The sequence below is a fragment of the Ananas comosus genome, linkage group 19, assembly GCF_001540865.1.
Source record: "Ananas comosus cultivar F153 linkage group 19, ASM154086v1, whole genome shotgun sequence".
NCBI lineage: Eukaryota > Viridiplantae > Streptophyta > Magnoliopsida > Poales > Bromeliaceae > Ananas > Ananas comosus.
In genome coordinates, this window is record NC_033639.1 from 10222256 (window position 1) to 10236555 (window position 14300).

General features: G+C 36.3%; 3 protein-coding genes across 13 annotated transcripts; 2 read left to right on the top strand and 1 right to left on the bottom strand.

Annotated features, from left to right (window-relative positions):
- LOC109724964 (small RNA 2'-O-methyltransferase) lies at nt 107-6424 on the bottom strand. Of its 8 annotated transcripts, none has more exons than XM_020253972.1 (11): nt 6178-6423; nt 5945-5995; nt 5299-5606; nt 4782-4871; nt 4042-4496; nt 3426-3635; nt 2190-3118; nt 1696-1847; nt 1490-1606; nt 1099-1221; nt 107-738 (listed from the first exon to the last, which is right to left on the bottom strand). In XM_020253972.1, exons 3-11 carry the CDS (start codon nt 5566-5568, stop codon nt 301-303), a joined length of 2784 nt encoding a protein of 927 aa, XP_020109561.1. In that variant the 5' UTR covers nt 5569-5606; nt 5945-5995; nt 6178-6423; the 3' UTR covers nt 107-300. The 8 variants fall into 8 exon arrangements, with proteins under 8 accessions (XP_020109561.1, XP_020109566.1, XP_020109563.1 ...); XM_020253977.1 differs by having other exon boundaries at nt 5299-5598; nt 6338-6377; XM_020253974.1 differs by having other exon boundaries at nt 6338-6370.
- On the top strand, nt 7411-11796 carry LOC109724967 (probable 3-hydroxyisobutyrate dehydrogenase, mitochondrial). 4 transcript variants are annotated; one of them, XM_020253982.1, is made up of 10 exons: nt 7411-7566; nt 8378-8466; nt 8850-9006; nt 9164-9314; nt 9692-9774; nt 9896-9991; nt 10328-10470; nt 10909-10993; nt 11261-11340; nt 11447-11796. In XM_020253982.1, the coding sequence occupies exons 1-10, from the start codon at nt 7453-7455 to the stop codon at nt 11532-11534; spliced, it is 1086 nt and encodes a 361-aa protein (XP_020109571.1). In that variant the 5' UTR covers nt 7411-7452; the 3' UTR covers nt 11535-11796. The 4 variants fall into 4 exon arrangements, with proteins under 4 accessions (XP_020109571.1, XP_020109572.1, XP_020109573.1 ...); XM_020253983.1 differs by having other exon boundaries at nt 8892-9006; XM_020253984.1 differs by lacking the exon at nt 9896-9991.
- LOC109724968 (photosystem II 10 kDa polypeptide, chloroplastic-like) lies at nt 12211-13881 on the top strand. The gene is made up of 5 exons (XM_020253986.1): nt 12211-12406; nt 12822-12880; nt 13065-13120; nt 13366-13418; nt 13573-13881. Exons 1-5 carry the CDS (start codon nt 12250-12252, stop codon nt 13665-13667), a joined length of 420 nt encoding a protein of 139 aa, XP_020109575.1. The 5' UTR covers nt 12211-12249; the 3' UTR covers nt 13668-13881.

The window sequence follows — 14300 nt, forward strand, 5'->3', positions numbered from 1 at the left end:
TGATAGGGTTAATGAACACTGCAGTTCCTAAATTCTGATTACTTCCAAGTCGTCGAAATAAAACAGCTTTACAACAAATCTAGGAGATTAGTAAACATAAAGAGTGTAACAGCAAAGTGGTGAAACAAAATTTTTATATTACCTATTGAATGTGCTCATCCTACAACAGATCAAAAGTATTACACTAAATTGTTAGAAGAAAACCCAAAAAAAGGCAGATCCTTCCGTCACTGACCCTGGTAAAGGTAGTAACCTTAGTGCTGCTCTAATTAGAATTACCAATATCCAAATGCACTCAAGTTAGAGGTTCGGCTGACCATTCCATTCCCATACAAGTTCACAAGGGTGACGCGAATTCTCAATGCTCGCACACTCTTCATCTGCCAGATTCAATATATTTCTTCTAAACACAGCAATTTGAGAAGCAAATCCGGGCTCGACATCTCCCAACCCACCAACTCCACTGAATTCCACGCTGTAATCATGCCTTAGTGCGAGCTTGTTAGCCCAATGCTCAAATTGTGCTCTCGCCCACTCGAACTTGTGATCGTTGTTGCGGAATTTGCATGGTCCTGATTTGTCTTCTGAGTCTTCTTCTTTATTGGGCACCGAAGATCTTTGAAGAATGGGATTATATTCGTAGTTGGGAGTCGAGACAATGAGAATTCTCGGGCAGAATGAACTCAGAGCAATGTCTCCGAATAACCATGCTTGATCCTCTTCCATATGCTCAATCACCTGCATTTTGCCGCCACCATTATTAAGTACGATAGGCCTATATATACTCAATTTATCGACAGGGCAAAAACACTTGAGGATGATAGTAACCATCGAGGTGGTTTTCTTGGAGGATGAGCTTAGGCTCAATAATCTCGCTCCTCATAAGCTATGTGATCTTCCTGTAATTTGCTATGCACAACTTAATCTATGTAAGAAAATTTACTGTAGAAATAAAAAAGGGAGAAGTATTGGTTATTTCTATTTCGAAGTTAATATCTGATCCTTAAGAAAATATTCAAGTGATCTAAATACTGCCGTCCGCACAAGAGAAACATATTGAACTTCTATAGTTTCAAAAGGGAGGAGCCTGTTAAGTACCTCAAGACAAGTGCCAATATCAAATCCACATAAGCGAGAATCAAAATCTGTGATTGATCCATCATAAAGCTCAGCGGATTTCATCTGATTCAGAGAGGTTTTGCTTAGTTTCTGATGAAGAACCTGCATAATCAAGTATTGAGAATTAAAAAAAAAAAGGAATAATATTAATGAGCAGAGTGTTGCAGTTTCTAGCATGAGAGCAAATGCACAATTGCAGAATAGGAGGGAAGAAAAAAAGGATCATAAAGGTAAATTAAAACAATACCAACTACAATGTACAAAACTATTAAACTTCAATCCCAAATCAACATGTTAAGAGAGGTTACTTCATTCTAAAATGCATGAAAACATTTGCAAGTGTGAATGGATAAATTTTTATGTGCATTACCTTTGCTGCACGGGTGAGACTCTTACGCGAAATATCAACACCTACAATCTTTTCAAGAGAAGTTGTGTGCTCCAATAATGAATCAAGAAGACTTCCCGATCCACAGCCAAAATCCACCTGCATATATGCAACAGACATGAGAATTTAAGATCAACCTTGATAACTATTAATGCATATTCAGAATAACCAGAACCAGCAAATATTACCAAGGTGGTAGCTTGAGACTCATTAATGTGCCTAACGGCGAATTCAACTCGCTGTTTTGAAAGAGGTGGGCTAAATAAAGCCTTCTCCATTCTGTCTTCTAGTGGCTCCGTTACTCGCAGTACCTTTACCGAGAACTCCAAGAAGCAATTGTCTGCAAGAAAATTTGTGGCATTATTCTGCATTGCTAAATGCAATGTTACCGCCGTTTTGCATAAAAAATGCAACACCTTATTTAATTTTGCGACTCTGACCCATTTCATCTCTTTTTGCAATTTTAAACCAAAATATCCTTCCAGGGATCAGAATGCCGTAGATTGGAACTCTAGGCAAGACTTATCCAAAAAGAAGATCTTAAACAAAATTTGCAGAAAAAAGAGAGAGTGAACTAGAGTTGTAAAATGCAAAAAAAATATGAGATATTTTTGGAAGAGCTCTACTGTTAACGATGATAAAAACTTGAGAGTGAGGGAGAGGGACAATTGCACATTCTTACCTAAAGGTAATTGTGAAAGGCGATTAGCAGATTCACCAGCTGCAGCCAGAATTATTTCCCTAGAAGGTGCTTCTATGACAAAATTTGCAGCTTGATTAATAGACAACTGAGTTACACAAGCTTCAATTTGGCTAATAACAGCACCAGTTCCTACTTCAAACTCAAACTCATCATTACTTTCAAGCACTTCTTTCAGATTAATCTCCTCCTTAACCAAAGAAGTAGCATAACTAATGCACGTTAACGATCCAGGAGAAGGAAAAACACCAGAATCGGGACCGTCAATACTAAACAGAATCATCCCATTTTCAAACTTTGGAATTGACAGGTTCCTCGGAAACGATCCTAATGAACTGCATTTTCCCGGAAAATAGTTCTGCTTCACACCATAGACAGATAGATACATTGCAAATTCCTGGGCAAAAGCTTGTGGGTAGACTTTAATATTGTCAGAACTTCCAAAAGAGGAAATTTTTTCAATAGGCATGTCTAGTTGCTTGAGGTAATTATCAAACCAATTCAGAACCTTTAGTGCCGAGTTCTGAATAGCATCAGACTCTTTTCTGTAAGTATCAGCAAAAGAAAATTCAGCTAATGTTTCCTGTCTCCTTGAGAATATTTTCACTTCACATTTAAGTAAAATTGACTTGTCTGAATCTTTGTTGTCGATACCACCTATACCTCCATTTGCATGCTGGACTTCTTTGCAATTCCCCGATAATTCTGATGAAATTTCATAGGAGTCAACATTTGTAACAGAGAAAATAGGCTCGGACAGCCTTTGTTGGCGGCAAAATACACAGAGTAGATCCCTTGGGGGAGGACCCTTCCAGTTAGAACGTGAAGTATATGAAGTAGGAAGTTCTGCTGCAAATATTGCCTCTCTAGACACCTTGTAGGCGCCATCAGGTAACTTGCCAAGAAGCATCCTGGAGAACTAAAAATTTGGTCATATGAACTTGGATAAAAATTATAGGGGCTGTCATATACATAACCCAACAAAATCATCTTTTGACAATACAACCCTTACAAATTTGGAATTTTCATGACCCCACAAAAATACACTTGTATCAAATTGGGAAGGAAGCTTGGACATGAAAGCTTAGACTTTACAGGATATGTACGCAACAGATAATTTTGCCGGAGCATGTGTGCAAAATAAAAACTCACAAACAAAACAAGCAGATGCATATCAGCATACGGATCTACTACAAGCATCAATAAGTCAGTACAGACCTGTAATAGGAACACAGAGATACATCCTCACAGAAGAGCTCTGAAGACTTCCGTGTGTAACCAATATTAGCAAAGATAGCATTCCCATAAATCGACTGGCCTGAGAAGTAGGAAGCTCGTTTATTCAATAGCTGTTCCATATTGACGTCAATGCAAGCCTCTGGAATGGGAAAATATAACTTCATGTCTGAGGAGGCTTTGCCAACTGTCCTGGAGTATAAGTACATAACAAATTCGAAATGGCCATTAAGCATAGCAGACACAAAAGGCTTTTGCATAAATAACCACTATCTTTTCCAATTTTGCAAACATGATGAACTTTTATTGCTCCTAACAATTTAGGAGGGAAACCAATTTATGGACTAATATACTCCTAGCAATTGTTCTAACGGATATACACAACAGAAAAGTTTCACCTGCAGCACTTTAAGCCTACAACAAAGATAAATTGGCAACAAAGATAAATTGGCCCAAATATGCAAAAATTAAAATAGTAAATAGAAGCAGCAAAATTTTCTTTTCCTCAAAATTACCCCAAACGCAAATTGGATATACCCAAAAAATAAAAAGGAAAAAAAGAGGGAGAAGGGAATAGTATTACTCTGTCTTTCCATACCTTGAGACAATGATCTGGGAAGAGTCATTAACATTGAGCTTCTCTGCAATTTCATCCATGTAATATTTGGTATCTGATACAAGAAGACTCAATGTAGAAACCTGCTCCTCCATTTCACAAGGAATATACACTGCTTCTACCTGTAAACACTCCGAAATGCTCGAAGATCTGTTTAGTATTAACTCAATGACATTAGGAGAGTAACCCTCTTTTTTTCTTATCCAGAATTTGCCATCCAAAGTGCAAACAGATTCCGAAGCTTTGGCAGCCTTTGAGATTAGTGACAAGACCACGAGAGGATCTGATTCTGCCTTGGGATCGATGATTTTGCATAAGCTATTGACTTTTACATCACATGCGGCAATAACAGTCATGGGTATCGTGCCATACAGGTTGCCCGCTCTTCTCAATGCCACTCCGAAATGGACAACCAGAGGGTGGGATGATGAAAGGAACTTCCCACATGAACATCCGAAGCATGGAAGTGTTAGAAATGGAAGAAGTTATATTCAATGTCACTAATAAATATTAAATGTTTCCAGAATTTGCTATCTGAAAGTCTAGACTATCGACGTATAAATATTAAAACGAATGTTACTGATAGGATGGTCGGTTTCATAATCAATCGTACAACAAATCAACTTAGCTGTTTCCAAACTTGTGAGAACAATTAGAGCTTTTGATATCATGTCCAGAGCACAAAGATAGGAAGGAAAGAAAATTCACGCTAAATTACCAACCTCATCTGTAAATAAGCCAGACATGCGAGCAACTAGTTCATTCCAAGCTTCCTCCGGTGTGGAGGAATTCAAATTGGACTGAATGCCCAGCTGGCAAAAAAAAAAAGACAAGGTATAATCATGACAGGAATACGAAAATAAAAGCTACTTCATATACCAGGTATGCCTAAAGCCAAAGATCATAAAAATGGATGATATGATTGCAAAGGGCGTGAGGCTTTATGCATCAACTATGAAAGAAGCTGATTTAATGAAAAATAAAATAAATTATAAAGGCGAAGCAATGTGTCCAACGTCACGTTTTCCTTCATTGCATAGGTTTTTGCATAGACAAACTGGGCCAGTGTGTAGTAAGAAATTCTAATCCATTAAAATACCTTTTGCATTATCCCATTTTCTAATCAAATAGGTAGTAATCCTATTAACTTTTCCACTGCAAATAATCCTATCTCTACTCACAGAAATAAAGCAGCATGTACAGATACCAATACCAAAAATCCAAGCAATGAACCCAAACCTTCTCCACAGCAATCTGCGCAGCTGACTGTTCCGCATCTTTCTTCCGTGTAAACGTATCCGAAACAACGGACAATTCCGGAAGATCCAAGAAACAGCGGTAAAGAATCCGAGATTGCTGCCCGATAGCCAATCCGGGGCAGCCATTTTCCAGAGTCTCCTGCACTTCCTCAATCCTGTAGCTTGCTTTACTAGCATATTTTTGATGAATTAGGGCCTTTGGAGTAAATGTTGGCTTCTTTACCCCAGTTTCAGGTGCTTTAGTTCCCATAAGTTGATAAGTTGAAGTATCCTTTTCACTCTATTCACCTTTAAGTAATATCTCAGTTAGTAAAATACAACTGATGCAACATAAATTACATAACTATTTGCGCTAATTTCCTGGAAAGGAAAAAGGAAAGAAAATAAATGAAAAACAAAGCAAGATTTAGAAAATGCAAATACAAGAGTAAGCAGCCACTTTTTTTTTTTTTTTTTCGTAGCAATCCAAATCACTTCAAGGGTCTTCTTCAAATGGCCACTACACTTACAAATTAACTTTTTTAAGTAAAAATTTCTCGAAAACTCCATACATTGGCTTAAAATTATCAAATTAGTGTAGGAATGCGGTAATTCATGAGATGATCAACTACTACTTTTTGCCTCACCCGATGGTCAACACTGGAAAATGCGATCAAAAGGACAAAACTTCCAAAACCCTAAGCCACAAAAAAAACTCATTTAAGCGAACGATCCATAATCACAGCAAATTATACGGGAAAAAAAAAAGAAGCACCAAATACCCAACAATATAGCCTAACTCATACGCTTTTCCGAACAAAATGAAGAACAAAATAAAAACAACCGAATAAACACAAGGTCGAAGCATCAAAACCCTTACATCGGCGATCAAGGCCTAAATAACACCAAAAGAGACGCGAAGATACGCCAAAAATTCCCTCAAAATAGCAGTAAAACGAGACGTAAACGCGATCACGAGGACGCACGAGTTCAAAGATCGAAACTTGGGCCTCAAATTAGGTTTTTGATGAGATACTCACACTCGCACACTCACACTTCGCTTCGTCTCCTCCAACGCGCCTTCACCGCCAACGAACTCTTCGTTTCGAAGGAAGGGAAAAAGTGTTCAGAGGGAACAGAAAAAACTAAAAATAAACATTTTAACCGCACGCGCTAATTATTACAACGAAGGTAAAATGTGTGAATAGTCCCTTTATTTTTAACATACACATTTTAGTCTCTAAATCTGTAGATCTTTTACATTTTAGTCCTCAGTAGACAGTAGTCAAAAAATGGGCTCTTTTTATTTGCATGTTAGCCCCCTCATAATTTTTTTTTCACAAATTATCCCACAATTTATAATTATAAAACTGGCTCTATCTCCACCATACAAGCATCATGTTAACGGGTAGTTGGCAGACACGATGAATGGTTACCGTATTTAAAAAAAAATGCACTTCAGAACTATTTGAATTCTTTTATACTGCAAGATTGACTACTGTTTAGCCCTTCCAAATACGGTAAATAATTTACCGTATTTTAAACATGATGAATCATTCATCGTATTAAACTTAACCTTTCATAGCCGGTGATATAGCTCTTACATGACGCTTGCGTGGTGGGGATAGAACCAATTTTGCAATTATAAATTTCGTTAGGCTATTTGTGAAAAAAATTTAAGAGGGGGCTAAATGCAAAAAAATCTCAAAAAATATCTACTTATTCTCATAAATATTTTTTTTTTTTCTATAAAAGGTCTTGCTTATTTTGGTTTATTGTATACAAAAATTTTAAAACTCTTTTAGTTTCATTAGGTTTAAGTATGACAATAAATATAAAACTTGAGAAACTAAAATATTTAAATATAAAATATAATGAAATCGCAACATAGAAATAGTACACGAAGCATTGGTATATTTTTGATTAATTATAGCAATTGAAGCTTGGATACTTTACTCTTTTCTAAATGTTTTAAATTTGTTCGAGACCAGTTGTAAATGAGATGATGTAACTTTCATGAAGGTGGATGTTTTTAGAAAAGAGTAAAGTATGGGGGTTTTTTTGTATATTAGCCTTAAGTGCTAACCATTGTGACTTATCTTTGACTCTTGTATACATTTCGAGAGAGAGAGAGAGAGAGAGAGAGAGAGAGAGAATGGCGAGTAGAGGGTTTCGAGTTCATAGATTTCTAAGGAGCTGCGATTGGATTCGTCTTCGCCCCAATTTGAATCGTGGATTCTCTTCTGATGCTGTTCCATCCCAATTAGAGGTGAGTTTTATATATATATTTTTTCCTTTTTTTGTGATTTTTTGGCCAATTTGATGAGATTCTGATTGCAAAAACTGTTGGAGTAAAAATCCCGATTTGGATTTTTTTATGATCCCTTTTTTTTTTGACGGGAAAAGACTTTTTTTGAATGATCAAAGCTCAAATTTTTGGGTTAAACGTAAAAAAAAAAAAATGAAAACTTGTACATTGGGGTTAATTGCTTAGATGTCACACTGCAATGAGATATCTAATGTTCTTAGTGGATGAGCAATTGTGGACTATTACTGGAGCTCACACTGTTTAGTGCTTTGATTCTAATATATCTTGTATTAGCTTTTTGATTTGCTAATTGTAACTTTTTTTTTGGAGGATATGTTAATTAGTAACTGTTATCCAAAAGATTCATCTAATCAGAAGGAAAAATGGTCCGGGAATAATCTTAACACCCTCACTCACATGCATGGTGTAGATAAGGTAATATCATGTCGCATGCATTGACAGAAGAGGTAACAGAACGGACGAAAAGACGTGTATTTAATCTAGCAAGTGATAGATGTGGGAATTGAATCCACGACCTAACTAAGGGGATTTATGATTGACTTTGATACCAGATTACCCGCCAAGTCAATCCGTTACGAATCGACCCAGCGATAATCTTATGATTCTTACTGCCTAATATGAAGTAAATTGAGAGAACGATTTTCTTTTAAGTTCTTCAACAGTTTTCAATTCATTTATTCTTTAGAGTGGTGCTTTTCTCTCTTAGGATTTATGTTGATTCCTTTTTTTATATCCTGTGAATACTTTGCAGAGAGTTGGATTTATAGGACTCGGAAACATGGGGTACCACATGGCGAAGAATCTGATAACGGCTGGATATAAAGTTACAGTTCATGACATGTAAGTATAATCATCCACTGTTGTATTATTCATGGCTTTCGTTGAACTAATCAAAACTTGGTTTGCTAATAATCTTGCATTTTATACTCTATACAAAAGCAAAACGAAGTAATTAAAGGTAATAATTCATTGTCGCATTGTTATGAAGCCTTCCATTTTGATAAATGGTAGCTTATGCAGGTACAAGTCTCTTCTATAGCATGAGTAGCTTCTCAATTAGTGTTTTGGTCTAGCAACTGCTCTTCCAGAAATAGAAGCAATCTTATTGGATCGAGTTTCTCTTTCTTCTTGAGAAGAATTTGTTTTTATTGATTAACCAGGGAATATTTACAAAATTTTATCTAAGCCTAATGATTGTAATTTTTTGCAATTTGAATTTTGAGAGTGGACCGTCAAATAAAAACTTGGATTCTGATGATCTCTAGTAATGATAATACCATGAAGAAGTTCTCGGAAAAGGGTGTTCCGACAAAAGAAACTCCTTGTCAAGTTGCCGAGTCAAGTGATGTCATAATCACCATGCTGCCCACATCGTCTAATGTAAGTTAGTTTTGATCTGTTTATTTCTCTTTTTTCTTTTTGACTTGTAGAGGAAACACTTGCTGTACTTTGATCAGTTGACTTCTGACAAATATTGAGGACCCTGTAATGTAATGCTAGACGAATGCAGATGTTATATTCTTGAACCATTTTTCAGGTTTTGGATGTCTACTTTGGACAAAACGGCTTGATAGAAAGTCAAAATCACTTAAGCCCCTGGTTATTCATAGACTCTTCTACAGTTGATCCACAAACTTCAAGAAAGATTTCAATGAGCATCTCAAAATGCCATCTAAAAGAAAAGAAAGGTATTTTTATTTGTATGCTCCTACAGAATGCTACCTAGTACTCTATCAAATATTATAAGACACCTATATAAGTAGCTTTAGAATAGCATATTGAATTTTCTCATTTTTCAAAATTTGCATATTTAATTATCTCAAGACAAGAAATTGGTGTTAAAGCTATTAGTTTGTTTGTGTGTTGATCTGATATATTTTTATATTCCTGCACCTTACCAATTAAACACTACTAGTGGGTGTTACAATATGTATCACAGCAGTTAGTACCATAGTAGGGAAAATGAATAAAGTTAGCAACATATGTTGAGAGCTGCTCAAATTTCTGGAAATGTATTGGCTTTCTATATTTTCTTTGCTACCATTGATGTGGTTTTATTATTCAGGCTATGTAGAAAAGCCGATCATGTTGGATGCTCCTGTCTCCGGAGGCGTCCCAGCTGCAGAAGCCGGAACACTTACTTTCATGGTACTTCTTCTCCTTGGTCGCTAAAAAGTAAACAAAGGGGAGCTTAACAAATAAAATTTTACAATTTGACGAAGGATCTACACTCAAAACTTTATGAATAAAAGCGACCCTTTTATTCTAGGTGGGTGGCTTAGAAGCTGCTTATCTTGCTGCTGAACCCTTACTTCTAGCCATGGGTAAAAGGACAATCTATTGTGGTGGGTCTGGAAATGGTGCTGTAAGTCAGTTTCTCTTTCATATACTGAACTTTTTGTCTTTCATCTCTCACTAGGTTGATGGGAAAAATGAGATGCAGAAAAGAGATTTCATGAAACAGAAACTGTTGTAAACAGTTTGATTCATGATTTACAGCTCCTCAATAGATTTAAATTGCTTCCTCTGTAACCTCTATGAAGATGGGGGTGAAGGATGAAAAGAGCTGTTATATACTTTCATACAGTGTAGATATATGCAAAATTAAACTCTTTTTAATACGATCGAACTTGCTGATTTGCAAAACATGCCGCTTTGAGTTCTAACTCTATGGAAGATTTGCATCATTTGTCATCTCCAGGCAGCAAAGATATGTAACAATTTGGCGATGGCAATTAGCATGATTGGGGTCTCCGAAGCTTTTGCTCTTGGTCAGAACCTTGGAATTAGGGCGAGCACATTAACAAATATATTCAATTCTTCAAGTGCTCGATGTTGGAGTAGGTAAATAATTACCTGCCTCTGTCCTACATTTTGTAGCAAATTATTTGTCGCTGTCACTTGTTCTTAACAGGCTATTTAACAGGAAGTTCCAATTAAGTCATTCTGAATGACTTCCTCAAATCTGTGTCAACCATTTACATTATCCCATTTATTTTTTATGATTCTTGAGTTACAATTTGGCAATTTCATGTTAATCTGAATATCTTTCTTCTCTGGTAACTTTCACTCGCATCACAACATTAGACCTTCCACTGATTTTTATGGATTTGGCTAGTTTTTGCCTTATGCAATTAGTTGTGATTTGCATAAGTGGATTTGTCACTTTGTGTCATTCTTGAATGCTATATTCAGAAGTGAAGAACTTGATCCCATTTTGAATTTATATACATAATTTCTTAATTAAAAGAAAATATTTTTGATGTTCACCAAATTTGGCAGTGACACTTACAATCCGGTTCCGGGAGTAATGCCGGGGGTGCCTTCGTCAAGGAATTACGATGGTGGATTTGCATCTAAACTTATGGTATGGAGTAAATATCATCTAGCTCTTTAACCAGTTTTTTTGTTACCAATTGGAAATCCTTCACATAGATATTATCGAGTCTAAGGTGCACTCTAGACCTAAAGCTGAGAGCCAAATCCTTTATCACTTCATTTTTTTGTCGAAACATACTATCGCAATGCAAAATTGATGCCTAACTTCCCATTATATGATGGTTTCAGATAATCTCTTCACAAATTAGTCTGCTTAGTAAGCATGCCATTTTATGAGAAGATGATATCTATGCAGGCTAAGGACTTGGGATTAGCCATTACATCTGCAGCTGAGGTCGGTCTCGAGAGTCCGCTAACTTCCAAAGCTCATAATATGTGAGATATCTTTTTGCCCCTAAACCTCCATAAAACTATAAAAAGCTATCATACTTGAGTTAGCTTCTTTCTTACTTTGTGAATGCAATTTTTTTTTTTCCTGCAGTTACAAAAGATTATGCGAGAAGGGCTACGATTCTAAGGACTTTTCGTGTGTCTTTCGACATTACTACTCTGGGAAGGATGAGAATTAGACACATTCGCTGGTGATAACAAAGCACAAATTCATCGAAGCATGTTGTGGATTGAACATCAGAAATGCTGTGTTCAGCGATAACTACAACTAGTCTGTAATTTAAGCATGTACTTCATTGATAAAAATTCAACAAAATTGCCGGTATATTGGAGTAAACATTTATCTAAGTTGCTCCCTTTTCTTCATATTTGTTATTCAAAGTTAATAAATTGTTCCGTAATATTCAATAGACTCAGTTTCAGTGTCTTATAATTTTTAAACCTGCAGTCACAATATAGACTGTTTACTGCTGTTAATAATTTCTCATACTGACAGTGGGCTATAATGGGCCAAACTGGGCTGTTGATGGGCCCAAAATTGATTAATTTTGGCCCGCTGTTCTAACTGCGTGAGCCCAGTCACTGACCCTAGCCCGGCCAACAACTTTTTTGAATCTAGTTTGAATAAATTTCACCCACAAAGAAATGAATAAACAAAAAGAGGCCTTCTCTGAAACACACCTATTTTTTTCTGTGCAGGGGCCCTCAGGAGGAGAAGATAATGTTTGGGCAATACCATATCAGGATCCAGCCACATAGAGATTGCCACGTGTCAGCATGGTAATCACCCTCTCACTTCATAATATCACTCTCCTCTTCACATTTTGGGCACAGTAGAGAGAGAGTAGAGAGAGAACACAGAGAGAGAGAGAGAGAGAGAGAGAGAGAGAGAGCATGGCAACCACAGTGATGTCTTCTTTGGTGTTGAAGCCATCTTCAATTGTAGTTGAGAGGGCTCAAGCTAAGGGACTCCCCTCATTGGCACGGAGCCCGTCCTCTCTCAATGTTCAGGCTAGTCGCACTAGGAAGATCAAGACTACCACCCCCTACGGTAAGTAGCTTCGTCGCCACCTACATGGTGTTACTAACAAAGTTACTTTTATTACCGGCTCAGAGAGTCATTGTACCTACTCACTTGTTAGTAGGTTTGTTGAATATTCTAATCCCAGCGTCTTTGTAACTGTGACTCGAACCTGTATTCTCTAAACCCACTCTAGTGCCTTACTGCTCGGATACCAGTAGTTTGTGTAGAAATTGTCAAATCTAATAATATTTTTGATCTGGCTTCTGAAATAACCTCTGTGTTCACGTAGAAGTTAATTGATTTTAACATCCAGTTCCTTTTTGAAGAAAAAGCTAGAAAAAGTAAATTTATTCGTAAAAAAAAAAAAAACTCACCTCATCCTATTATATTCATGATTATTCAATCTTCAAAGTGTGAAACTTAGGAAGCACTAATATTGCAGGGCCTGGAGGAGGGATGGAACTCCCAAGTGGTCTTGATGCATCGGGAAGGAAGGCTAAGGTAATTGTTTTTTTATTATTATTATTTTCTTTAGTTATTTTTTGTTCCATCATTACCTTCGATGCAATATTTTATGCACGGATAAACAGAAACAACCTCTTGTTTTGATACCATATGAGACAATCGATTATCATTTGAAATGGTGCCTTAATTATTTGGTATTCTTTTTTTTAATATAATCCAGGGGAAGGGAGTTTACCAGTTTGTGGACAAATATGGTGCAAATGTTGATGGCTACAGGTATAACACATAGACTTGTTTACGTTTTTTTTTTTTTCTTATTGCTCAACCTTATTTACTTAATTTAGTAGCTTCATAATAATACATGAAGAGAGAGAGAGAGAGAGAGAGAGAGAGAGAGGATAATCACTATAAATCCCAAATTGGAAAAGAAAAGAAATAATAATCCTGAAGAAACTTCTGTTAATGATTGAATAGAACAAAAAACTTGTAAAATTTAACATTTTTTTTTAATAAATTTGCAGCCCAATCTACTCACCAGATGAATGGTCCCCAAGTGGTGATGTCTATGTTGGAGGTAAACCACACATCACAATAACACATCAACAGTTGAATGCCGCACCGTCAGCAAACTAAAAGTTTTCTGGTCTAACACCAGAAATACAGATCCTCAGAAAAGTTTAACTTAATCCCTTGTTCTTTAAATTTGCATAATTTGATTGATCATGCAGGAAGCACAGGGCTGTTGATATGGGCTGTAACTCTCGCCGGGCTGCTTCTCGGCGGAGCGCTTCTTGTGTACAACACCAGTGCTCTGGCTCAGTAGAAAAAAAACTTAAATATGTATGGTTTAGTTATGTACTAAGGACGATAACGCATCATGCTTGCTTATCATTAAGCTCGTGTTGATACTGTCTCTCTCATGTATAATCCTTTACGTCTTTAAACGTAAAATCATGGAACAATTTGTATAATTTTTCGTGCGCATTGTTTCTATGCCACCATTGTGAAGTAACAATAAGCTCGAAAAATGCTCAAAACAGATCGTAGTAAAGCAAGAGTGTGATGAGGGGTTTAACCTCCCAAGGAGGCATTATTATTATTATTATTATTTTTTTTGAAAAACAAAATGTCGCAAGTACTTTACAGCAGCCTGCAACATTAATAATCTAATAACAAATACCGTGTTATGTAAATAACAACAAGTTTTGAGGGTCTCACACAAAATATCAAAAGATATGCCCATGGTTGAAATAAACTTTGAAACCAAACCGGTAGTGCTTTACGAAAAATTCTAGAATGCAACGGGTACATTAGTGACGTGGCGTAACAAACCAATCAAATTAATCCTTTTAAAAATATATGTCCCATCATGATTGTAAAAAAATATTTTTATTATACTTTTGTTTAAAAAGAAGGAATGTGATTGGTTTATTATTGATGACGTGGTGCAAGTGTG